At 44.9% G+C, this 27,832-nt stretch overlaps 1 protein-coding gene across 1 annotated transcript in view; it reads right to left on the bottom strand.

Annotated features, from left to right (window-relative positions):
• LOC106569517 (semaphorin-6B) overlaps nucleotides 1-27,832 on the bottom strand; it is a 74,940-nt gene that overhangs the window by 24,592 nt on the left and 22,516 nt on the right. The window contains exons 2-4 of the mRNA XM_014140952.2: nucleotides 2,815-2,938; nucleotides 861-972; nucleotides 149-209 (exon numbers count right to left, since the gene is read on the bottom strand). Of these exons, the coding sequence (XP_013996427.1) occupies nucleotides 149-209; nucleotides 861-972; nucleotides 2,815-2,938 (297 nt within the window). The remainder of the gene's footprint in view (nucleotides 1-148; nucleotides 210-860; nucleotides 973-2,814; nucleotides 2,939-27,832) is intronic.

The following is a 27,832-nucleotide window of genomic DNA, read 5'->3' as shown; positions in this document are numbered from 1 at the left end:
TAATCAGAGGTGTTTGTTACATCAGTGAGGTCATACACTTAGTCTGCCTATCTGTCTGTCTGTCTGTCTGTCTGTCTGTGTGTCTGTCTGTCTGTCTGTCTGTCTGTCTGTCTGTCTGTCTGTCTGTCTGTCTGTCTGTCTGTCTCACCTTGCTGTAGAAGATTTCATCCCCTGACATATTGTCCAGCTCCACTCTGTATAGATCATCTCTGTTTTACAAACACAGACAACAGGAGAAAAACAAAGACGTTTTCAGTCTTTTACAGTGTATTTGATCATGAAACAATTATATACTGTGTACAGTGTGTACGGTAGGGTACTGTGTACAGTGTGTACGGTAGGGTACTCTGTACAGTGTGTACGGTAGGGTACTCTGTACAGTGTGTACGGTAGGGTACTCTGTACAGTGTGTACGGTAGGGTACTGTGTACAGTGTGTACGGTAGGGTACTGTGTACAGTGTGTACGGTAGGGTACTCTGTACAGTGTGTACGGTAGGGTACTCTGTACAGTGTGTACGGTAGGGTACTGTGTACAGTGAGTACGGTAGGGTACTGTGTACAGTGTGTACGGTAGGGTACTCTGTACAGTGTGTACGGTAGGGTACTCTGTACAGTGTGTACGGTAGGGTACTGTGTACAGTGTGTACGGTAGGGTACTCTGTACAGTGTGTACGGTAGGGTACTCTGTACAGTGTGTACGGTAGGGTACTGTGTACAGTGTGTACGGTAGGGTACTGTGTACAGTGTGTACGGTAGGGTACTCTGTACAGTGTGTACGGTAGGGTACTGTGTACAGTGTGTATGGTAGGGTACTGTGTACAGTGTGTACGGTAGGGTACAGGCAGTTTCTGATTATTACCTGGCTCCTATGTAGAGAGTGCGGTTGACCTGGAGCACTGTCTGAATGTGCAGCTCCTGTCTCTGAGAGGAACGATGAGCTCTACCCACAAACACAGGATACCTCCTCACCACTGAGAAGAAGGGCGAGAGAGCAAAAGAAAGGGTTGTTTATACTCTATCATTACATTACAGGGGAAGGATTTTTAAAAAAAGCTAGGAGGGGAAGAGTGAAAAAGTGAGAAAGGCGGAAGAGAGGATAGATCAGACACATAGTGTATGGAAGGACAGGCAGGACACACTGCAGGAGGGGAAGAGAGGATAGATCAGACACATACAGTATGGAAGGACAGGACACACTGCAGGGAAGGTGGAGAGGACACAGGGACATCTCCATACGGACTCCTCTTCAGGAGATTGAGTGGGACCCCTGTCTCATTGTCCTTGACTGCAGGGAGCGACATAATACACATCCATCCATCTACGTATCTCCAAACGCTCTGCCCTCTCTCTCTCCTCTGCTTCTATTCAATCTCTCTCACTCTTTCATCACTCCCTCTCTCTCTCTATCTCCACCACTCTCTATTTCCATCTCCACCTCTCTGACTATCTACCTCCTCCCTCCTTCGATCGCTCTCTTTTTCTCTCTGTCCTCCCATGTCTCGCTCTCTCCCTCCATCTCTACCTCTCTACCTCTCACACCCCCCTCCCCTTGAACTAGGTTGATGCTCAATCAGATATGCAGTAAAACAGCAACAAAGCAATGACCTCAGGTTGCAGCTCCATAATATTAAATCAAAGGAGAGGAGGGGAGAGCATTACAGCTTTTGTTCACACACTCAAGGAGAAACACATTTCCCAGTGCTTCTGCAATCTATCTCTGTGACACGGTTGTTTCGTGTGAAAACAGCTCCAGACCAAGGCTGTGACCCCTGACCTTTCTGTCCTGATGGAATACTGAGATCCACCAAGGGTCATTCAGCACAGATACCATACATACACAAACGCATGCAGGCCAAAGAAACACATACACACACTGAGTATACCAAACATTAAGAACACGTTGCTAATATTGAGTTGCATCCATAGCCGCAGGAAGTAGTTTGGAGGTGGTGCTGTGTTTTTTTTTATGGGGGGGATGAGCAAAAAATAATGACCGTGCTGAAGACGTCTATATCGGTCCGCGAATTCAGGACTAGTAAAGGGCCAGCGCACTTTTGTGATTTTGTTTTTAAACTAAATGTATTTGAGTGTTTACCAGCATTTGTAATTTGAGTTTGATAATTTTCTGTACAAAACAGTTAATCTGATAATACTTGTGGAATATACAAATACTTGCTTCATATGCTTTCCAGTTTCTTGAAATACTTTGCAAATGGAACTTATTTTTATGTGAAAAATGAAATGGTCTATTCATTCCTTTTTAGTAGACAGCCTCAATTCGTCAAGGCATGGACTGTACAAAGTGTCGAACGCATTCCACGGGGAAGCTGAACCATGTTGACTCCAATGCTTCCCACAGTTGTGTCAAGTTGGCTGGATGTCCTTTGGGTGGAGGACCACTCTTGATACACACGGGAAACTGTTGAGCGTGAAAAATTCAGAAGCGTTGCAGTTCTTGACTCAAACCGGTGCAACTGGCACCTACCACTGTTCAAAGGCCCTTACATTTTTTGTCTTGCCCATTCACACTCTGAATGGCAGACATACACAATCTATGTCTCAATTGTCTCAAGGATTAAAAATCCTTCTGGATTCACCTGGTCAGTCTGTCATAGAAAGAGCAGGTGTCCTTAATGTTTTGTATACTCAGTATACATGCGTGCGCAAACACACACACACACACACACACACACACACACACACACACACACACACACACACACACACACACACACACACACACACACACACACACACACACACACACACACACACACACACACACACACACACACAATGAGAAGGACACATACCCTCTAAGGGAGCGTAGCTGAGCGGACCGGGCTCCTCTGGGAAAGAACTGTGAGCCAATCGGAGGAGAAGGAGGAGAAACGTGAGGGGAGGGGCCATGGTTGTCATGGCAGCACAGCACGGGCACTAGAAAGGGAAAGAAAGAGAGGAGAGAGAGAGAAGAGAGAATAATCAGTAACCAGTCCTATAGTTGCAAATCACACCGTACATTATATAGGTGGTGTAGAGAGATATTGATTGCAATAGGTTGCATACACGGGCACACACACATGTACGCATGCACGCAGGCAGGCACAAATGACCTGGCACCTAAAGTATGGTCCACAGAGCAGCGTAGACTGGGGAGAAGGCTGGATCAGAGGAGCAGGAGACTAAATGATGCCACCAATCTGGCTTTAGCGCAGTGACCATTGTGCCAAATGAAATGCAATGTGCTATATTGTTTAGAATGGTTGTCCCAACATTGTTGAGCATTTCCATGTGACCATAGTGTCCTAAGACATTTACCACATTTACCAGTCCTATATAGAGAAAATGTTGGTAATGTACTCCATAGAGTCCAATGCCTTGTAATGTACTCTATAGAGCCCAATACTTGGTAATGTACTCTATAGAGCCCAATGCTTGGGAATGTACTCTATAGAGCCCAATGCTTGGGAATGTACTCTATAGAGCCCAATGCTTGGGAATGTACTCTATAGAGCCCAATGCTTGGGAATGTACTCTATAGAGCCCAATGCTTGGTAATGTACTCTATAGAGCCCAATGCTTGGTAATGTAGTCCATAGAGCCCAATGCTTGGTAATGTAGTCCAAAGAGCCCAATGCTTGGTAATGTACTCCATAGAGCCCAATGCTTGGTAATGTACTCCATAGAGCCCAATGCTTGGTAATGTACTCCATAGAGTCCAATGCCTTGTAATGTACTCTATAGAGTACATTACAAAGAATTGGGCTCTATAGAGTACATTACAAAGCATTGGGCTCTATAGAGTACATTACAAAGTATTGGGCTCTATAGACTACATTACAAGGCATTGGACTCTATGGAGTACGTTACCCAATGGAGTACGTTGGGTAACTCTATGGAGTACGTTGCCCAATGCTTGGTAATGCACAACAATACTAGTCATTCAGTTGAGGCTCTTATCCGGACAAACTTCTCTTTCACCGCCTCTCTCACATACACGTATGCGCACGCACGCACAGCACGGCACGGCACGGCACGGCCCACACGCACGCACGCACGCACGCACGCACGCACGCACGTACGCACGCACGCACGCACATACGCAAACACACACACACACACACACACACCACACTGCAGGGGTGAAACAGTGAAATGTGGGCATCCACCCAGCAATGCATCAATCAACACATTGCTCTTTATAAAACAAGAGCTGACTTACTGCCACACATAAATAATGAGAGAGATTGGCTGACACTCTCTTAGCTAAGGTATCAGGCGCAGGGTTGGGCTCAGCTCCATTTCAACTCAGTCAATTCAAGAATTTTATTGAAATTCTTTATGAAAAACTTTACAGAGGGAAAATAGTAGAGACATTTAATTTCATGAATGATTTTTCTCTAATTGTAATGAAGTTGACCCCAGCCCTGCACAGAGCTACAGCTCCACGTACTCAACAACAGCTCTCACCCACTGCTGTTTCACGCCTCTACCATGACTGGAGATGGATTCAGTGCTATGAAGATAACAACTTCTCTTTGTCTGGGGATAATAATTGAGGGATATACAGTGCCTTCAGAAAGTATTCACACCCCTTGACTTTTTCCACATTTTGTTGTGTTACAGCCTGAATTTAAAATAGATTACATGTAGTTTTTTTCTCACTAGCCTACACACAAAAGAGTGTGCAAAGCTGTCATCAAGGCAAAGGGTGGCTACTTTGAAGAATCTCAAATATAAAATATATTTTGATTTGTTTAACACTTTTTTGGTTACTACGTGATTCCATATGTGTTATTTCATAGTTTTGATGTCTTCACTATTATTCTACAATGTAGAAAATAGTCAAAATAAAGAAAAACTAGTAGGGGTTTCCAAACTTTTGACTGGTACTGTATGTAAATGAGATATTTCTGTATTTCATTTTCAATATATTTGCAAAACTGTCCAAAAATATGTTTTTACTTTGTCATTATGGGCTATTGTGTGTAGTTTGGTGAAACATTGAATATATTTAATACATTTTGAAATCAGGCTGTAACACTCCAAAATGTGGAATAAGTCAAGGGGTATCAATACTTTCTGATGGGCACTATAGGAGGGACGATGGAGGAAGATGGAGGGAGGAGGGAGGATGTGAGGAAAGGACAGGGGAGAAAAGGAAATGAAAGGAGAGAAGAGAAGAGAAGAGGAGAGGAAAAGAGAGGACATCAAAGGAAATTAAAAGAGTGGAGGAAAGGAGAGGGGGTAGAAAATATCTTGAAGAATTTTTATGAGAACGTGATGGAAGCGTGGAGAGAGCGATACGATAAGAAAAAGAGGCATATAAACGGGTTGGCTGACAACATCACGAAAATGATGTGCGCATCGATGTGGCCGGAAAGCGTGCGTTATTATGATCCTGAATGGTCAGATAGCTAGCAACAATGACAAGAAGCTGCCATGTTGGGAATTGTAGTTGTCTCATTTCAGCTCATTACACTGTTTCTTTAAAAACATATTTTTATACAGTGCATTTGGAAAGTATTCAGACACCTTGACTTTTTCCACATTTTGTTACATTAAATTCTAAAATTGATTAAATTATTTTTTCCCTCATCAATGTAAACACAATACCCCAAATGACAAAGCAAAAACAGATTTTTAGAAATGTTTGCAAATGTATTTCAAATAAAAAAAACAGAACATTATTTACATGAGTATTCAGACCCTTTGCTATGAGACTTGAAATTGAGCTCAGGTGCATCCTGTTTCCATTGATCATCCTTGAGATGTTTCTACAACTTCATTGGAGTCCACCTGTGGTAAATTCAATTGATTGGACATGATTTGGAAAGGCTACACCTGGCTATATAAGGTCCCACAGTTGACAGTGCATGTCAGAGCAAAAACCAATTGAAGGAATTGTTCGTACAGCTCCGAGACAGGATTGTGTTGAGGCACAGATCTGGGGAAGGGTACCAAAACATTTATGCAGAATGGAAGGTCCCCAAGAACACAGTGGCCTCCATCATTCTTAAATGGAAGAAGTTTGGAACCACCAAGATTCTTCCTAGAGCTGGCCGCCCATCCAAACTGAGCATTCAGGGGAGAAGGGCCTTGGTCAGAGAGGTGACCAAGAACCCAGTGGTCACTCTGACAGAGCTCTAGAGTTCCTCTGTGGAGATGGGAGAGCATTCCAGAAGGACAATGATGAAACCAATATTGAACTCTTTGGCCTGAATGCCAAGGGTCACGTCGGGAGGAAGACTAGTCAAGAGACTAGTCAGGATCAAGTGAAAGATGAAAGGAGCAAAGTACAGAGAGGTCCTTGATGAAAACCTGCTCCAGAGCGCTCAGGACCTCAGACTGGGGTGAAGATTCACCTTCCAACAGGACAACGACCATAAGAACAAAGCCAAGACAAAATAGGAGTGACTTCGGGACAAGTCTCTGAATGTTCTTGAGTGGCCCAGCTAGAGCCCGGACTTGAACCCAATCTAACATCTCTGGAGAGACCTGAAAATATCTGTGCAGCAACTCTCCCCATCCAACCTGACAGAGCTTAAAAGGATCTGCAGAGAAGAATGGGATAAACTCCCCAAATACAGGTGTGCCAAGCTTGTAGCGTCATACCCAAGAAGACTCAAGGCTGTAATCGCTGCCAACGGTGCTTCAACACAGTACTGAGTAAAGGGTCTGAATTCTTATGTAAATGTAATATTTCAGCTTTTTATTTTTATAAATTTGCAAACATTTCTAAAAACCTGTTTTTGCTTTGTCATTGAGGTATTGTGTGTAGATTGATGAGGGGGAAAATATTTTTATCCATTTTAGAATAAGGCTGTAATGTAACAAAAAGGTGTCTGAATACTTTCCGTGTGTGTGTGTGTGTGTGTGTGTATATATATATATATACTGAACAAACATATGAACGCAACATGTAAAGTGTTGATCCCATGTTTCATGAGCAGAAAGAAAAGATATCAGAAATGTTCCATATGCACAAAAAGCTTATTTCTCTCAAATGTTGTGGACAAATTAGTTTACATCCTTGTTAGTGAGCATTTCTCCTTTGCCAAGATTATCCATCTACCTGACAGGTGTGGCATATCAAGAAGCTGATTAAACAGCATAAGCATTACACAGGTGAACCTTGTGCTTGGGACAATAAAAGTACACTCTAAAATGTGCAGTTTTGTCACACAACACAATGCCACAGATATCTAAAGTTTTGAGGGAGCATGCAATTAGCATGCTGACTGCAGGAATGTCCACCAGTGTTGTTGCCAGAGAATTTGATGTTAATTTCTCTTTAATAATTTTCATCCAATGTCGCTATTGAAAATTTGACAGTAAGTCCAACCTTCCTCACAACCACAGACCACGCGTAACCACGCCAGCCAAGGACCTCCACATCCGGCTTCTTCCCCTGTTGGGTCATCTGAGACCAAACACCCAGACAGCTGATGAAACTGTGGGTTTGCACAACCAAAGTATTTCTGCACAAACTTTCTGAAATTGTCACGCTCGTAGAAAAGGTCGGACCAAGGCGCAGCATGATTGGAGTTCCACATCTTTTATTACTGTGAAACTTAAACAAAACAAAAAACAAACTACTACAAACGTGAAAGCCGTAGTGCACAAAACACTAACACAAACAATATCCCACAAAACACAGGTGGGAAAAAGGCTACCTAAATGTGATCCCCAATTAGAGGCAACGATTACCAGCTGCCTCTAATTGGGAACCATTCAACTCACCAACATAGAAATACAATGACTAGAACACCCCCCTAGTCACGCTCTGACCTAAACCCCATAGAGAACCAAGGGCTCTCTATGGTCAGGGCGTGACAGAAACCCTCTCAGAGAAACTCATCTGTGTGCTCATCGTCCTCACCAGGGTCTTGATCTGACTCCTTGATCTGTGCAAATGCTCCCCTTGAATGGCCACTGGCACGCTGAAAAAGTGTGCTCTTCACGGATGAATCCTGGTTTCAACTGCGTTGTGTGAGCGGTTTGCTGATTTCAACATTGTGAACAGAGTGCCCCATGGTGGTAGTGGGTGTTATGGTATGGGCTACGGACAACGAACACAATTGCATTTTATCGATGGCAATTTGATTGCACAGAGATACCGTGACGAGATCCTGAGGTCCATTGTGGTGAATTAATACGCCGCCATCACCTCATGTTTCAGCATGATAATGCACGACCCCATGTCACATGGATCTGTATACAATTCCTGGAAGCTGAAAATGTTCCAGTTCTTCCATGGCCTGCATACTCACCAGACATGTCACCCATTGAGCATGTTTGGGATGCTCTGGATCAACGTGTACAACAGCGTGTTCCAGTTCCAGACAATATACAGCAACTTTCCACAGGCCACAATCAACAGCCTGATCAACTCTATGCAAATGAGATGTATCGCACTGCATGAGGAAAATGGTGGTCACACTGTATACTGACTGGTTTTCTGATCCACACCCTTACTTTTTTTAAGGTATATGTGACCAACGGATGCATATCTGTATTCCCAGTCATGTGAAACCCATAGATTAGGGCCTAATTCATTTATTTCAATTGACTGATTTCCTTATATGAGCTGCAGCTATGAAATTGTTGCATGTTGCAAATATATTTTTGTTCAGTGTATATATTAGGTGTTTTTATCAATGTCAATCAAACAAGAGATAGCAGTCACATGATTTGCACAGCAAACAAAACATGAGCAAGAAGGGGGGACTGATACAGCAGTTCAAGATACAACAATTAAGAAATAATATTACATGAGGGTTACCTAACAAAGGTCTTTGATGGTGGAGGTGGCATTTGACCAGCCCACTAGAGGTTTTATTGTTGCACCATGCAGTTTAGCTTTAGATTTCTCTAGAATAATAATGTTCAAAAAGTAAATTTTACAGGAAGAATTCAAATACATTTTTTACAATTGCCTTTTTGGCAGCAGATAGGGCACACATGGACATTTTCAATTTCATCTAATCCATTAAATTGTCACAAGTATTTCCCAGTAGAAACAGATCAGGCGACATAGGTACATTTACCGCTATCAACGTGTGAAGAAGGTATTTAACGTACAGTACCAGTCAAACGTTTGGACACACCTACTCATTCAAGAGTTTTTCTTTATTTTGACTATTTTCGACATTGTAGAATAATAGTGAAGACATCAAATTGATGAAATAACACATATGGAATCATGTAGTAACCAAGTATAAAAACAAATAAAAATATATTTGAGATTTGAGATTCTTCAAAGTAGCCACCCTTTGCCTTGATGACAGCTTTGCACACTCTTGGCATTCTCTCAACCAGCTTCATGACCCTTGAATGAGTAGGTGTATCCAAACATTTGACTGGTACTGTATGAATAAACTATCTTCTAATTTATCATCACTCATCAACATTAGAATTATAATTCCTAAAACCAGGTCTCAAACATGGATTACACTTGAGGCCCATGTGATTTCCACAGAGTTGGGTATGGCTGCTTTTTCCTGTTACGCTCCTTGCCTATGGAATAGCCTGCAGACTAAACTTAAACTTGAGACTCTTGTCCCCCTTGCCCATTTTAAAAATGTATTGGAGGATTTGTATTTTTGTATTGCTTGTAACTGCTTTGGTTAATGCAAGTTCTTGTGCTGTTAGGGGAATAACCTGTGTGTAAATGTAACAATCTGCTGCTGTATTTTTTTGTGTTATCTGTGATCATTTTGTTTGTCTTGTGTAATTTGTTAATCATTGTACCTAACCTGTATGTATAAACATGTATACGCAGGGCCCAGCTGTAAAAGAGACCTTGGTCTCAGCCTGTGTTCCTTGTTGTAATAAAAGTATAATAATGTCCAGAGATCAGAGACCACTGGATATTCCCAAAACATATGTACATAGGTCCCGACTGAACCAAGAGTGCAAGAGGGTCTGAATACTTATGTAAATAAGGTATTTGTGATTTTTATCTTTAATACATTTGCAAAAATGTCAAAAAAACTGTTTTCGCTTTGTCATTATGGGGTATTGTGTGTATATAAAAATATTTAATACATTTTAGAATAAAGCTGTAACGTAACAAAATGTGGGAAAAAGTCAAGGGGTCTGAATACTTTCCGAATGCACATTATAGATTTTTGTTAACAGCCATTGAATAAGAAATCTGATAGACTAATGTGTTTTATTAAAGCCTCAACGATGGGATGCCATGCAGCCTGATTAGTGGGATATAGACAGATTTTCAGAAATCTCAAATTGAAAAAAGTAATAGAATTAAAAATTATTTAGAGCCAGTCTACCAAAATGGGTCAGGGCGCTGCAGGGTGTTCTGGGTCATTTGTCTTTCCTGCACAATGTATACATTTTTTTGAAATATTGAAAAAGGGGGGAAATGGGAAGCATATAAAAACAATCTAAGCAAAGAAGAATGTTCATCTCAATCGCTGAAAATTTTACCCAGGAGTGTAATGTATAAGGGAGACCAATGGACCAAGTCCTCTTTCATTTTCCCAATAGCAGCTGAGCAATTGTCTTTAACGTTAGGTGGAAAATGGGGTGGATTTTGATCCCCAGATAGGTGAAACCCATTGGATTTGATTGGAGAGTGAGCGTTGTGAGGAGAGAAGACTCCTCGGCTGCAGGATTTAGGGGTATTAATATGGACTTGGACCAATTTACCTTATATCCCAAAGAGAAACCAAAAGCCTCAAATAATTTAGGAGCATGAGGTATAGAGTTAGAAATATCTGATAAGAAAATTAGAACATCATCTGTATACAAGGACATATGATGGACTTGGGGAATTGGGGATAATGGACAATCTTGTCTTGAGCCTCTTTGCACCCTCAACTGCGGAGAAGTGACGTTACCAGTGAGAACTCGAGAAAAAGGCTCATTGTAGAGAGTTTGAATCATGTGAATGAAAGAGGAGCCAAACCCAAAACGCTTTAACAAAACCATAAGTATGTCCATTTTAAGCAGTCAAATGCTTTTCTGCATCAAGGGACAGCACTGCACGAAGATTCTTTGGTCGCCGAGCTGAGTCGATAATATCAAGAAGACATTGGATATTATCGGAGGCGAGTCTGCCTCTCATGAAACCTGTCTGATCAAAATGGACCAAACCATGAACATGCTTCTCCAATCTCTTTGCCAGGACCTTGGAATAGATTTTAAAATCGCTGTTCAAAAGTGCTAAAGGCCTGTAGCTTGAGCATTCAAGAGGGTCCTTATCCTTCTTAAGAAGAAGAGAAATCAGGACTGTTTTTTGGTCCCGGTGGAAAGAAACAATTTTTAAAGAGTAGTTTATTGAATTTAAAAGTAATGGGCCAATTAAATCCCAATGAGCTAACAGGAGTTCTGGTGGGATACCGTCCAGGCCTGAGGACATTCTTTCTGCATAGACAAGGCGGACAATTTCAATTCATGGATAAACATGGGACATTCAAGTTCTTCGGCTTGTTGTGATGAGAGATATATCTCAAGGAGTTCAGATAAGAGGTTAGTAGATCAGGATGGAAAGAAGGTTTGGGTTTGTAAAGATTAGAGTAACATTTAGAAAACACCTGTTTACTGTAATTTGGGAGGGTGAAGAGGATAAGGTTCCTTTGCTGGTGTCGATAGAGGCTAGACGTTCAGATTGTTTAAGCTTGAGCACCAAAAGCCCACCATTCCCATCTGCATTTTCATAATTTGGTTGTCTAGAATTTATTTTTTTAGGGGGTAGATCAGCTTTAATATTGCAGATAGATTGTGGCTTCTATCAATGTAATTGTCTGCATCATTAACCAATCCCCCATACATAGTTTTTTGTAATTATATATAATATTTATTATTTTCCCCAAACCCTACCACCCTTCCCCTAATTGGAGTAAACTAATGGACAACAATAATGGACAACAACAATGTGGGGCAGCAGTGGGGCGGCAGCGTAGCCTAGTGATTAGAGCATTGGACTAGTAACCGGAAGGTTGCAAGATCACATCCCCAAGCTGACAAGGTACAAAATCTGTCGTTCTGCAAGGCACTTTACCCGTTGTTCCTAGGCCGCCATTGAAAATAAGAATTTGTTCTTATTAACTCACTTACCTAGTTAAATAAAGGTTTTTAAAAAATGTTGCCGATCACTTCCAGCTTATATTGTAGTCGGAAGTTTACACCTTAGCCAAAAACATTTAAACTCAGTTTTTCACAATTCAGTTTTTCACAATTCCTGACATTTAAAAGTCAGGAAGTAAAAATTCACTGTCTTAGGTCAGTTAGGATCACCACTTTATTTTAAGAATGTGAAATGTCAGAATAATAGTAGAGAGAATGATTTATTTCAGCTTTTATTTCTTTCATCACATTCCCAGTGGGTCAGAAGTTTACGTACACTCAATTAGGATTTGGTAGCATTGCATTTAAATTGTTTGACTTGGGTCAAATGTTTCGGGTAGCCTTCCACAAGCTTCCCACAATAAGTTGGGTGAATTTTGGCCCATTCCTCCTGACAGAGCTGGTGTAACTGAGTCAGGTTTGTAGGCCTCCTTGCTTGCACACACTTTTTCAGTTCAGTAAGATTGAGGTCAGGGCTTTGTGATGGCCACTCCAATACCTTGACTTTGTTGTCCTTAAGCCATTTTGCCAAAAGTATGCTTGGGGTCATTGTCCATTTGGAAGACCCATTTTGCAACCAAGCTTTAACTTCCTGACTGATGTCTTGAGATGTTGCTTCAATATATTCACATAATTTTCCTCCCTCATGATGCCATCTATTTTGTGAAGTGCACCAGTTCCTGCTGCAGCAAAGCCCCCCCCCACAACATGATGAAGTGAAATAATCTGTCTGTAAACAATTGTTGGAAAAATGACTTGTGTCATGCACAAAGTAGATGTCTTAACTGACTTGCCAAAATTATAGTTTGTTAACAAGAAATTTGTGGAGTGGTTGAAAAATGAGTTTTAATGACTCCAACCTAAGTGTATGTAAACTTTCGACTTCAACTGTAGGTCCTGGATGGCAGGAAGCTTTGCCCCAGTGATGTATTGGGCCGTACACACTACCCTCTGTAGCGCCTTACGGTTGGATGCCGAGCAGTTGCCATATAAGGCAGTGATGCAACCGGTCTGAATGCTCTCGATGGTGCAGCTGTTGAACTTCTTGAGGATCTGGCCCATGCCAAATCTTTTCAGTCTGATGAGGGGGAAAATGTGTTGTCATGCGCTCCTCACAACTGTTCTGGTGTGTTTGGACCATGATAGTTTGTTGGTGATGTGGACACCATGGAACTTGAAACTCTCGAACCGCTCCACTACAGCCCCGTCAATGTTAATTGGGCCCTGTTCGGCCCCCCATCTCCTGTAGTCCACGATCATCTCCTTTGTCTTGCTCACATTGAGGTAGAGGTTGTTGTCCTGAAACCACACTGCCAGGTCACTGACCTCCTCCCTATAGGCTGTCTCATCGTTGTCCGTGATCAGCCTACCAGCAAACTTAATGATGGTGTTGGTGTTGTGCTTGGCCACGCAGTCGTGGGTGAACAAGGAGTACAGGAGGGGACTAAGCATGCACCCCTGAGGGGCCCCGGTGTTGAGGATCAGTGTGGCAGATGAGTTGTTACCTACCCTTACCACTTGAGGGCGGCCCGTCAGGAAGTCCAGGATCCAATTGCAGAAGGATGTGTTTAGTCCCAGGGTCATTAGCTTAGTAATGAGCTTTGTGGGAACTATGGTGTTGAAGGCTGAGCTGTAGTCAATGAGCAGCATTCTCACATAGGTGTTCCTTTTGTCCAGGTGGGAAAGGGCACTGTGGATGGAGGGGGAGGGGAGATTACAGGAAATTGTGGGGTGTATTGGTGTTGATCCCCCTAGGAAGAGGTACCCTCAGATTGGACGATGGAATAGAGGTTATGTGATGGTTCACAAGCCTTTGGAACTACACTTGTAACGGCTGTCAAATGGAGTAGACCAAGGCGCAGCGTGGTTAGTGCTCATCATGTATTTATTTTACCGAGAACACAAAAACAGAGAAACAGAAATCGACAGCCAAACAGTTCTATCAGGTAAGCAATACAAAACAGAAATGAACCACCCACAAAACCCAAAGAAAAACAGGCTACCTAAGTATGGCTCCCAATCAGCGACAACGATGTACAGCTGTCCCTGATTGAGAGCCATACCAGGCCAAAACAAAGAAATACAAAACATAGAAAAAAGAACATAGAATGCCCACCCTAGTCACACCCTGGCCTAACCAAAATAGAGAACAAAACCCTCTCTATGGCCAGGGCGTGACAGTACCCCCCCCCCAAAGGTGTGGACCCCGGCCGCAAAACCTGACTCTAAAGGGGAGGGTCCGGGTGGGCCTTCCTTATGGCGGCGGCTCTGGTGCGGGATGTGGACCCCGCTCCACCTTCGGCTTGGCCCACTTAGGTGGCGCCTCTGGAGTGGGGATCCTCGCCGCCGACCCCGGACTGGGGACCCTCGCAGCGGGCCCCGGACAGGCGGGCGACTCTGGCAGCGCCGGACTGGCGGGCGACTCTGGCAGCGCCGGACTGGCGGGCGACTCTGGCAGCGCCGGACTGGCGGGCGACTCTGGCAGCGCCGGACTGGCGGGCGACTCTGGCAGCGCCGGACGTCTCTGGCAGCGCCGGACTGGCGGGCGACTCTGGCAGCGCCGGGCGACTCTGGCAGCGCCGGACTGGCGGGCGACTCTGGCAGCGCCGGACTGGCGGGCGACTCTGGCAGCGCCGGACAGGCGGGCGACTCTGGCAGCGACGGACAGGCGGGCGACTCTGGCAGCGCCGGACAGGCGGGCGACTCTGGCAGCTCCGGACAGGCGGGCGACTCAGGCACAGGACACACCAGGCTGGGGAGACATGCAGGAGGCCTGGCTCTGGGAGCAGGCACAGGATTCACCAGGCTGGAGAGAAATGCAGGATGCCTAGCTCTGGGCACAGGCACAGGACTCACCAGGCTGGGGAGACTTGCAGGAGGCCTGGCTCTGGGAGCAGGCACAGGACTCACCAGGCTGGGGAGACATGCAGGAGGCCTGGCTCTGGGTGCAGGCACAGGACTCACCAGACTGGGGAGACATGCAGGAGGCCTGGCTCTGGGAGCAGGCACAGGATAGACCGGGTCTTGAAGACGCACTGGAGGTCTGGAGTGCACGGCCTGCACAACCCGTCCTGGCTGAGTTGTTACTGTAGCCCGGCACGGGCGGAGTGCTGGCACAGGGCAAACTGGGCTGTGCTGAGGAATGATGGCTGCCGTGCGTAGAGCAGGCGCAGGGTAGCCTGGGCCTAGGAGATGCACTGGTGGCCAGATGTGCTGCGCCGGCGCACTTCTCCCTGGCTGGATGCCCATTCCAGCACGTTACTTACGGGGGGCTGGTATCGACCGCACCGGACTGTGCGTGCGGATGGGCGAGACCGTGCGTACTTCCGCATAGCACGGTGCTCTCCACGCCAAACGCTCCCCATAATAAGCACGAGGAGTTGGCTCAGGTCTATTGCCTGACTTACCCCAACTCCCCATATGCCCCCCCCCCCCCAATTGTTTTTGGGGGGGCTGCCTCTCAGGCTTTATTGCCAGCCATGTTCCCTCATTACATTGCCGGTGGGCCTTCCTTCCTGCTGCCTCCATTGGTGGCGATCACTTCCGGCCAGGATCTCTTCCCACGTGTAGGATCCCTTGCCGTCCAGGATGTCCTCCCATGTCCAGTCTTCTTTTCCACGCTGCTTGGTCTTCTTGTGGTGGGTGGTTCTGTAACGGCTGTCAAATGGAGTAGACCAAGGCGCAGCGTGGTTAGTGCTCATCATGTATTTATTTTACCGAGAACACATAAACAGAGAAACAGAAATCGACAGCCAAACAGTTCTGTCAGGTAAGCAACACAAAACAGAAATTAACCACCCACAAAACCCAAAGGAAAACAGGCTACCTAAGTATGGCTCCCAATCAGCTACAACGATGTACAGCTGTCCCTGATTGAGAGCCATACCAGGCCAAAACAAAGAAATACAAAACATAGAAAAAAGGACATAGAATTCCCACCCTAGTCACACCCTGGCCTAACCAAAATAGAGAACAAAACCCTCTCTATGGCCAGGGCGTGACAACACTGAACAAAAATATAAAAGCAACATGCAACAATTTCAAAGATTTTACAGTTACAGTTCATATAAGGAAATCTGTCAATTTAAATAAATTCATTAGGCCCTAATTTACGGATTTCACATGACTGGGAATACGGATATGCATCTGTTGGTCACAGATACAGTACCTTAAAAAAAAGGTTGGAGTGTGGATCAGAAAATCAGTCAGTATCTGGTGTGACCACCATTTGCTGTGACCACCAATGCGACACATCGCCTTCACATAGAGTTGATCAGGCTGTTGATTGTGACCTGTGGAATGTTGTCCCACTCCTCTTCAATGGCTGTGCTGGTTATTGGTGGGAACTGGAGCACGCTATCGTACTCTTAGATCTGGAGCATCCCAAACATGCTCAATGGGTGACATGTCTGGTGAGTATGCAGGCCATGGAAGAACTGGGACATTTTCAACTTCCAGGAATTGTGTACAGATCCTTGTGACATGGGGCCGTGCATTATCAAGCGAAAAAATTAAGTGATGGTGATGGATGAATGGTATGACAGTGGGCCTAAAGATCTCGTCACGGTATCTCTGTACATTCAGATTGCCATCGATAAAAAGCAATTGTGTTCGTTGACCGTAGCTTATGCCTGTCCATACCATAACCCTACTGCCACCATGGGGCACTCTGTTCACAACATTGACATCAGCAAACCGCTCACCCAAATGACGCACACAGACACACATCTGCAATCTGCCCGGTACAGTTGAAATGGTACTGTTGAAACCGGGATTCATCCGTGAAGAGCACACTTCTCCAGCGTGCCAGTGGCCATTGAAGGTGAGCATGAAGTCGGTTATGATGCCGAGCTGCAGTCAGGTAAAGACCCTGGTGAGGACTACGAGCAAGCAGATGAGCTTCCCTGAGATGGTTTCTGACAGTTTGAGCAGAAATTCTTCGGTTGTGCAAACCAACAGTTTCATCAGCTGCCCGGGTGGCTGGTCTCAGATGATCCCGCAGGTAAAGAAGCCGGATGTGGAAGTCCTGGGCTGGCGTGGTTACACGTGGTCTGCTGTTGTGAAGCCGGTTGATTGTACTGCCAAATTCTCCAAAACGACATCGGAGGTGGCTTAATTAAATTCTCTAGCAACAGCTCTGATGGACATTCCTGTGGTCAGCTTGCCAATTGCATGCTCTCTCAAAACTTGAGACATCTGTGGCATTGTGTTGTGTGACAAAACTGCACATTTTAGAGTAGCCTTTTTATTGTCCCCAGCACAAGGTACACCTATGTAGTGACCATGCTGTTTAATCAGCTTCTTGATATGCCACTCCTGTCAAATGGGAGTAGCTTTTTGTGCATATGGAACATTTCTGGGATCTTTTATTTTAGCTCATGAAACATGGGACCAACACGTTACATGTTGCGTTTATATTTCTGTTCAGTGTAGCTCATTGAAGCCTACTGATGATGAATGACACGCACATACACACACACACAAACACACACAAACACACACACACACACACACAAACACACACACACAGACACACGCTCAGAGACAAACACACACAAACACGAACACACAGACACACACACAAAGACACACACACACACACACACACAAACACACACAGACACAAACACACGCAGACACACACACACACAAACACACACACACACACAGAGACACACAAACACAAACAAACACACAAATACACACACACAAACACACACACAAACACACACACACACACATACACACATACACACAAACACACACACACAGACACACACAGACACACAGACACACACACACACACACAGACACACACAAACAAACAGACACACACACACAGACACACACACACAGACGCACACACACACAGACGCACACACACACAGACGTGCACACACACAGACGCGCACACACACAGACGCGCACACACACACACACACACACACACACACGCAGACACACAAATACACACACACACAGACACACAGACACACACACAAGCACACACAGACACACACACATAGACAGACACACACAGATACACAAACACACACACACATACTGCAACAACTCAGTAATTAAGCCCCATCATTAGGCAGGTTATTGATCTCTGAGATCCCTCTCCCTCTCTGGGCCAACGGCAGTATATATATCGCACAACGCTACTGGCTATCGACGATAGGTCTAGGAGAGTTTATAGACCACTTTTGGCTATCAATGGTCCTAGGGCAGGAGTTATATCACAACAGGTGATTGGTTTTCTATGTGAAATAGGGACAGTGCTATTGTGCTGATCCCTTTGATTTCTGGACCTGCTTTAAAATTGTTTAGGGAAGAATGGGGGTAAGAAAAAAGAAAGAGATAAAGAGATGTGTATGTTCAAGTATTTGTTCCATCGCTCCTTCCTGAAGGGTGTAATGACGTGACAGTGACACTGACATTGTTTTTACAGTAACCAGCCGTGGGATTCCAGGATGTAATGAGAGTGACAGTGAAATGTCATACACATAATTTTATCTAAAGCAGCTTAGTCATGTGTGCATGCCTTTTCGTATGGGTGGCCCGTTCAGCACTGGGAATGTGGAGATCAGGGTTAACTTCTTGCAAAATCAAGCTTCTCTTGGTAACAGCAGAGATCCCTCCTTGATCAAGAGCCTTTCTTTGATTGGTCTCTCCGTGTTCATTGTTCTTCTTCTGAGGATTTTATATGGCGGTTGGCAACCAAGTTTAAGGTATATTACCACCATAACTGGACTGGAGTGTGGACCTCGTTCATCATTCAATATACCAGTGTGGGTATATGCTTGTAAAAACCAATGAGTAGATGGGTTCTGCGGGACTAGGCTTATTAGTATCAATAGCTGCATTACTTATCTTCATGAAAATAAAAAGCTACAAAACAAGCTAATGCCTCCATTTAAAGGAAGAAGGTAGGACTCCATTCAACACAAACAGGGTTGGTTGTTTAGGAAGTATTGGCCTGTGGCGTGAACAGGGCGGCAGCAACAGAAGGCTCTCCACTTCTGTTGGAGCTCAGCATCTTCTCCATCGTGCACCATGTCTCACTGCGGTGGCGATCTGCGTTCTCCTTTTAGCACGTCACGGCCTGCTGAAGGTGGACATGGACCGCTTCCCATGTCTCCTCCGCGCGCCTGAACCAGTCGTCCACCGCAGGAACCTCGGTTTGACTCTGATGCCAAGGCGCCAGAACCGGCTGGTACCCCAGTACGCACTGGAAGGGAGAGTGGTTAGTGGAGGAGTGCCGGAGCGAGTTCTGTGCCATCTCGGCCCAGGGCACGAACGCCGCCCACTCCCCCGGCCACATCCTGGTTCACTCTCTCCACCTGCCCATTACTCTCGGGGTGAAATCCTGAAGTAAGGCTGATCAAGACCCCCAGACGTTCCATGAACGCCTTCCAGACCCTAGACGTGAACTGGTGACCCCGATCAGACACTATATCCTCAGGCACACCGTAGTGCCGGAAGACGTGTGTAAACAAGGCCTCCACAGTCTGTAGGGCCGTAGGGAGACCGTGTAGAGGGAGGAGACGACAGGACTTAGAGAAACGATCCACAACGACCAGGATCGCGGTGTTACCCTGTGAGAGTGGAAGATAAATCCGAAAATCCACCGACAGGTGCGACCAAGGCCGTTGTGGAACGGGTAAGGGGTGTAGCTTACCTCTGGGCAGGTGCCTAGCAGCCTTACACTGGGCACACACCGCACGTCCTTAGCCAAGGTAGGCCACTAGTACCTCCCGCTTAAACAGCGCACTATCCGACCGATCCCAGGATGACCAGAGGGTGACGTGTGGGCCCAATAGATCAACCGGTCACAAACAGCAGACGGGACGTACAGACGCCCAGCGGGACACTGGACGAGAGCGGGGTCTGCACGTAACGCCTGCCATAAACAGAGCCCTCAGGTGACTGAAAGCCCTGTCCGCCTCAGCCAGCCACTGCAAATGCGCCGGGCCCCCCTTCAGCAGTGAGGTAATGGGAGTTGCTACCTGACGAAAACCTCAGAATAACCTCCGGTAGTAGTTGGCAAACCCTAAGAACCGCTGCACCTCCTTTACCGTGGTGGGAGTCGGCCAATTACACACGGTTGAAATGCAGTCACTCTCCATCTCCACCCCTGAGGTGGAAATGCGATACCCTAGGAAGGAGACGGATTGCTGGAAAAACAAGCATTTCTCAGCCTTGACGTACAGGTCATGCTCCAACAGGCGACCAAGCACCCTACGCACCAGGGACACATGCTTGGCGCGTGTAGCGGAGCATATCACAATGTCATCAATATACACCACTACACCCTGCCCGTGCAGGTCCCTGAAAATCTCGTCTACAAAGGCTTGGAAGACTGATGGTGCATTCATCAACCCGTACGGCATGACGAGGTACTCATAGTGCCCTGAGGTGGTACTGAAAGCCGTCTTCCACTCGTGTCCCTCTCGGATACACACCAGGTTGTAAGCGCTCCTGAGATCTAGTTTGGTGAAGAAGCACGCCTCGTGCATTGACTCAATCGCTGTGGCTATGAGTGGTAGCGGGTAACTATACCTCACAGTGATCTGGTTCAGACCCCGATAGTCAATACACGGGCGCAGACCTCCCTCCTTCTTCTTCACAAAAAATACATTTGAGGAGAAGGGTGAAGTGGAGGACCGAATGTACCCCTGACGCAGGGATTCGGAGACATATGTTTCCATAGCCTCTGTCTCTGCCTGTGAGAGGGGATACACGTGACTCCTGGGAAGTGCAGCATCTACCAGGAGATTTATCGCACAATCGCCCCGTCGATGGGGTGATAATTGAGTCGCCTTCTTTTTAGAGAAGGCGAGAGCCAAATCGGCATATTCAGGGGGAATTCGCACAGTGGAGACCTGGTCTGGACTTTCCACCGTAGTACCACCAATGGAAACCCCTAAACACCTCCCCGAGCACTCTCGCAACCACCCCGTGAGAGCCCTCTGTGGCCAAGAAACAGTGGGGTTATGACAAACTAACCAGGGTAGGCCTAGCACCACGGGAAACACAGGAGAGTCAATAAGGAAGAGACTAATTCTCTCCTTGCGCCCCCCCTGCGTCACCATGCCCAGAGGAGCGGTGGCCTCCCTGATCAAACCTGACCCTAATGGTCGACTATCTAAGGCGTGAACAGGGAAGGGCACAGCCACGGGAACAATGGGGATCCCTAAACTACGGGCGAACGATCTATCTATAAAATTCCCAGCCACGCCTGAATCGATGAGCGCCTTATGCTGGGAATGCGGGGAAAACTCAGAAAAGTGACATAGACAAACATATGAGCAACAGAGGGCTCTAGATGAGAATGGGGCTGGCTCAACTGGGGTGACGCCAGAGCGCCCTGCCTGCTTCCTCGATCCCCAGAGGAACCAACCCGGCACTGACCGGCAGTGTGACCTCTGCGGCCACAGATGGTGCACGAGCTGGAACCCCCTCCGGTCTCCATGCGCACCGCCCCTCCCAGCTCCATAGGTATCGGAGAGGGGGTGCGGGGGGGATGGAACCACCAGACCCCGATCTGAATCTCCGCGGGTAGCCAGCATGTTGTCCAGCCGGATGGACAGGTCCACCAGCTGGTCGAACGTGAGGGTGGTGTATCTGCAGGCCAACTCCCGACAATGTCCTCGCACAGACTGCAGCGATAATGGTCGATCAGGGCCCTGTCGTTCCATCCCGCGCCGGCAGCCAGGGTCCTAAACTCCAGGGCGAACTCCTGGGCGCTCCTCCTCTCCTGCCTCAGATGGAAGAGGCGCTCACCCGACACTCTACCCTCGGGCGGGTGGTCGAAGACTGCCGGAAACGGCGGGTAAACTCCTCAAACTGGTCCAACTCTGCATCTCCCTCTCTCCACACGGCGTTGGCCCACTCCAGGGCTTTCCCGGTGAGGCACGAGATGAGGGCAGACACCCTCTCATGGCCCGACGGAGCCGGGTGGACGGTGGCCAGGTATAGGTCCAGTTGTAAAACGATATCCTGGCAGTTCGCAGCCTTCCCATCGTATTCCTGGGGCAGGGAGAGACGAATCCCACTGGGACCAGGAGGAAGAGGGGTGCTCAGTAGAGATCCCGGTTGTGCTGGTGGAGGCGCTGGAAGAACTCCCTGTCTCTCCCAGCAGTCCATTCTCTGGACAACGCGGTCCATGGCGGTGCCAAGACGTTGGAGCATTGCTGCGTACTCCCAGATGCGCTCCTTCACCCCTATACCCGGGGTACCTGCTCCTGCTGACTCCATAGTTTTGGTCCGTAATTCTGTAATGCGATGCTACTGGCGGCAGAGAAGTCAGGCACAGGAGAGCGGAAACTGATTTACAACGGTTGTGTTTAATAACCATAAACCACCGTCAACAGAACAATACAAAAAATGGGTCAAACAAAACCCGGTAAATACCAGCATACCGTGCACAAGCACTACAACAAACAATTACGGACAAGGACATGGGGGGAACAGAGGGTTAAATTCACAACATGTAATTGATGGAATTGGAACCAGGTGTGATGGAAGACAAAACCAATGGAAAATGAAAAGTGGATCGGCGATGGCTAGAAGGTCGGTGACGTCGACCGCCGAACGCCGCCCGAACAAGGAGAGGGACCAACTTTGGTGGAAGTCGTGACAGACTGTTGTTTCTCCTTGCTTATTTGAGCTGTTTTTGCCATTGTTGTGGGGGAAAGGGGTTGAGTGTGTATGAGTGTGTGGTTGTGTGTATCCCACAACTGTTGCGAGGGAGTAAAAGATGTTAGGGACAATATATGATGATTCACAATAATTGTTTGCTAATATAATAATTGCTTGCCATAATGTAATTTTGGTAATGGCGAGACTGGTGAGAGGTAAAAATCCTTTGCATAAATTGCCTACATTACTACAAATATTAATAGCTAATTATGGAAAACAAGATAAATAGGATTTAAAAAATGTATATATATATATATTTTTTTTTTTGAATGGCTATATATAATACAAATCGAGGTGAGGGCGATGGAAATGCATTTGGCGGTTGATCTAGTTCTGTTCTGTGAATGGCACTGTGTGCTCTTTTTGAAGGATGGGTCCCGGTCTCTTCGGGGCTATGAGATCCGGGGGGTCGGGGGTGGTCTGCCGGGCATTGGGATGACAACCCAACTCGGGATGAGGAGGGCTTTTAGCGGGTGGAATAGTGGGGACCAATTGGAGGTTTACTTAGTAGCAATGCAAATGTCATGGTACAGCTGTATAGACACTCAATCATCATGTTACTTTTTAATGGTATGTTTATAAACATATATTTTGATAAATAGAATTGAAACTTGTGTCTCATTATGGTAAGTGGTGAAATAAGTATAGCCAGTTATAATTGTAAGGGCTTAGCAGATAAGAAAAGACAATCAGTATTTCCCTGGCTAAAAGACAATAAATATAATATATAATATAATCTATTGTTTACAGGAAACTCATTCAACAATTTTAGATGACATTTTGTGGAAAAAGGAATGTGGGGGCAAATAGATTTCTCCCATGGGCAAAGAAATTCAAAAGGGGTGATGATATTAATGAACAACAATTTTGATCCAAATGTGCAATTTGTGCAAACAGATCATCAAGGTAGATAGATTATTTTAAATATGTTATTGGACAATAAACAGATATGGCTTAATAACTAATAGGGTCCAAACAATGATGATCCAAGCTTCTTTGAAAATATATATAAGAATTGATCAACTCTACAAGCAACACTAGACTCTATTATTATGTTGGGGGATTTTAATACGGTTTTAAATACCTCTGTGGACCTTAAAGGAAGTCACACTACAAACTATCACTCTCAGGCACTTATTAAGGAAATCATGAATGTCATGGATATATTAGAATTAGTGGATATATGGAGACTTAAATACCCTGACCTAGTGAGATATACATGGCGGAGGCTTCATCAAGCTAGTTGTCTTGATTACTTTCTTATGTAATTCTCTCTGGCACCAAAAGTTTGAAAAGTGTTGATCGGGGACAGAATGCGGTCGGATCATCACATAATTGGCATATACAGTGCCTTGTGAAAGTATTCGGCCCCCTTGAACTTTTCGACCTTTTGCCACATTTCAGGCTTCAAACATAAAGATATAAAACTGTAATTTTTTGTGAAGAATCAACAACAAGTGAGACACAATCATGAAGTGGAACGAAATTTATTGGATATTTCAAACTTTTTTAACAAATAAAAAACTGAAACATTGGGCGTGCAAAATTATTCAGCCCCCTTAAGTTAATACTTTGTAGCGCCACCTTTTGCTGCGATTACAGCTGTAAGTCGCTTGGGGTATGTCTCTATCAGTTTTGCACATCGAGAGACTGACATTTTTGCCCATTCCTCCTTGCAAAACAGCTCGAGCTCAGTGAGGTTGGATGGAGAGCGTTTGTGAACAGCAGTTTTCAGTTCTTTCCACAGATTCTCGATTGGATTCAGGTCTGGACTTTGATTTGGCCATTCTAACACCTGGATATGTTTATTTGTGAACCATTCCATTGTAGATTTTGCTTTATGTTTTGGATCATTGTCTTGTTGGAAGACAAATCTCCGTCCCAGTCTCAGGTCTTTTGCAGACTCCATCAGGTTTTCTTCCAGAATGGTCCTGTATTTGGCTCCATCCATCTTCCCATCAATTTTAACCATCTTCCCTGCCCCTGCTGAAGAAAAGCAGGCCTAAACCATGATGCTGCCACCACCATGTTTGACAGTGGGGATGGTGTGTTCAGGGTGATGAGCTGTGTTGCTTTTACGCCAAACATAACATTTTGCATTGTTTACAGGGACGGCCGCGTCTTCGTAGATTTGCAGTGGTCTGATACTCCTTCCATTTCAATATTATCGCTTGCACAGTGCTCCTTGGGATGTTTAAAGCTTGGGAAATCTTTTTGTATCCAAATCCGGCTTTAAACTTCTCCACAACAGTATCTCGGACCTGCCTGGTGTGTTCCTTGTTCTTCATGATGCTCTCTGCGCTTTAAACGGACCTCTGAGACTATCACAGAGCAGGTGCATTTATACGGAGACTTGATTACACACAGGTGGATTCTATTTATCATCATTAGTCATTTAGGTCAACATTGGATCATTCAGAGATCCTCACTGAACTTCTGGAGAGAGTTTGCTGCACTGAAAGTAAAGGGGCTGAATAATTTTGCAAGGCCAATTTTTCAGTTTTTTATTTGTTAAAAAAGTTTAAAATATCCAATAAATTTCGTTCCACTTCATAATTGTGTCCCACTTGTTGTTGATTCTTCACAAAAAAATACAGTTTTATATCTTTATGTTTGAAGCCTGAAATGTGGCAAAAGGTCAAAAAGTTCAAGGGGGCCGAATACTTTCGCAAGGCACTGTATAGTACTCTTACAGAATTTCCACGTGTGCGAGGATATTGGAAATTTAATCAAAGCCTACTGGATGACAACTTGTTTATAATTAAGACAGAAGAATTTATAACTGACTTTTTCCGACATAACATACAGTTGAAGTCGGAAGTTTACATACACCTTAGCAAAATACTTTTAAACTCAGTGTTTCACAATTCCTGACATTTAATCCTAGTAAAAATTCCCTGTCTAAAGTCAGTTAGGATCACCACTTTATTTTAAGAACGTGAAATGTCAGAATAATAGTAGAGAGAATGATTTATTTCAGCTTTTATTTCTTTCATCACATTCCCAGTGGGTCAGAAGTTTACATATACTCAATTAGTATTTGGTAGCATTGCCTTTAAATTGTGTAACTTGGGTCAAATGTTTCTGGAAGACTTCTACAAGCTTCCCACAATAAGTTGGGTGAATTTTGGACCATTCCTACTGACAGAGCTGGTGTAACAGAGTCAGGTTTGTAGGCCTCCTTGCTTGCACACACTTTTTCAGTTCTGCCCACACATTTTCTATGGGATTGAGGTCAGGGCTTTGTGATGGCCACTCCAATACCTTGACTTTGTTGCCACAACTTTGGAAGTAGGCTTGGGATCATTGTCCATTTGGAAGACGCATTTGCGAACAAGCTTTAACTTCCTGACTGATGTCGTGAGATGTTGCTTCAATATATCCACATCATTTTCCTCCCTCATGATGCCATCTATTTTGTGAAGTGCACCAACCCCTCCTGCAGCAAAACACCCCACAACATGATGCTGCCACCCCTGTGCTTCACAGTTGGGATGGTGTTCTTCGGCTTGCAAGCATCCCCCTTTTTCCTAACATAACAATGGTCATTATGGCCAAACAGATCTATTTATGTTTAATCAGACCAGAGGGCATTTCTCAAAAAAGTAAGATCTTCTTCCCCATGTACAGTTGCAAACCGTAGTCTTGCTTTTTTTATGGCGGTTTTGGAGCAGTGGCTTCTTCCTTGCTGAGCGGCTTTTCAGGTTATGTCGATATAGGACTTGTTTTACTGTGGTAATAGATCGTTTTGTACCTGTTTCCTCCAGCATCTTCACAAGGTCCTTTGCTGTTGTTCTGGGATTGATTTGCACTTTTTGCACCAAAGTACATTCATCTCTAGGAGACAGAACGTGTCTCCTTCCTGAGCGGTATGACAGCTGCGTGGTCCCATGGTGTTTATAGTTGCATACTATTGTTTGAACAGATGAACATGATACCTTCAGGCGTTTGGAAATTGCTCCGAAGGATGAACCAGACTTGTGGAGGTCTACCATTTTTATTTTCTGAGATCTTGGCTGATTTCTTTTGATTTTCCCATGATGTCAAGCAAAGAGGCACTGAGTTTGAAGGTAGGCCTTGAAAAAGATCCACAGGTACACCTCCTATTGACTAAATTAGCCTATCAGAAGCTTCTCAAGCCATGACATCATTTTCAGGAATTTTCCAAGCTGTTTAAAGGCACAGTCAACTTAGTGTATGTAAACTTCTGACCCACTGGAATTGTGATACAGTAAATTATAAGGTAAATAATCTGCCTGTAAACAGTTGTTGGAAAAATCACTTGTGTCATGCACAAAGTAGATGTCCTAACCGACTGGCTAAAACTATAGTTTGTTAACAAGAAATTTGTGGAGGGGTTGAAAAACTAGTTTTAATGACTCCAACCGAAGTGTATGTAAACTTCTAACTTCAACTGTAGGTACAGCAGATCCCCTTATTTTATGGGACACTTTTAAATGTGCCTTTAGAGGCCATGCAATTCAGTACTCATCTATAAAACAAAAGCAATTTAGATAAAAAGAGTCCATATTAACAAAGGAAATTGAAGGACTAACTGTACAGTTAGATAGCAATAAAATCTGTACCCTAAAGGCACAGAATAAGTTAGAGGAAAAACAAAAAGAAATGGAGGAACTTTTTCAAGAAAGATCCATTGTAATATATTATAAAAATAAAGCGAACTGGATGGAATATGGGGGAAAATGCGCCAAATTATTTTTCAATCTTCAACATAGAAATGCTACCAAAAAAAATGTATTGAAACTTGTTACAAATGATGGAGTCACGCATGATTCACCGAATGATATTTTGAAAGCGGAAGTAAAGAACTTTAAGAATATGTTTTCATTTCAGTCTCCTTCATCTCCACTCACCGAAGCTAATTGTATGGATTCTTCCCTATTAATAATGTGAAATTAACATCAGTACAGAAAGAATCATGTGAAGGCCAAATTACAGAGGAGGAACTTCTTGATGCAATTAAAGCCTTTAAGTCTGGGAAAACTCCAGGGCTGAATGGCATAACAGTGG

This window comes from Salmo salar, chromosome ssa14, assembly GCF_905237065.1.
Source record: "Salmo salar chromosome ssa14, Ssal_v3.1, whole genome shotgun sequence".
Classification (NCBI taxonomy): domain Eukaryota; kingdom Metazoa; phylum Chordata; class Actinopteri; order Salmoniformes; family Salmonidae; genus Salmo; species Salmo salar.
Note: the sequence above shows the minus strand (reverse complement) of the source record. Positions and strands in the feature narration are given on the sequence as shown.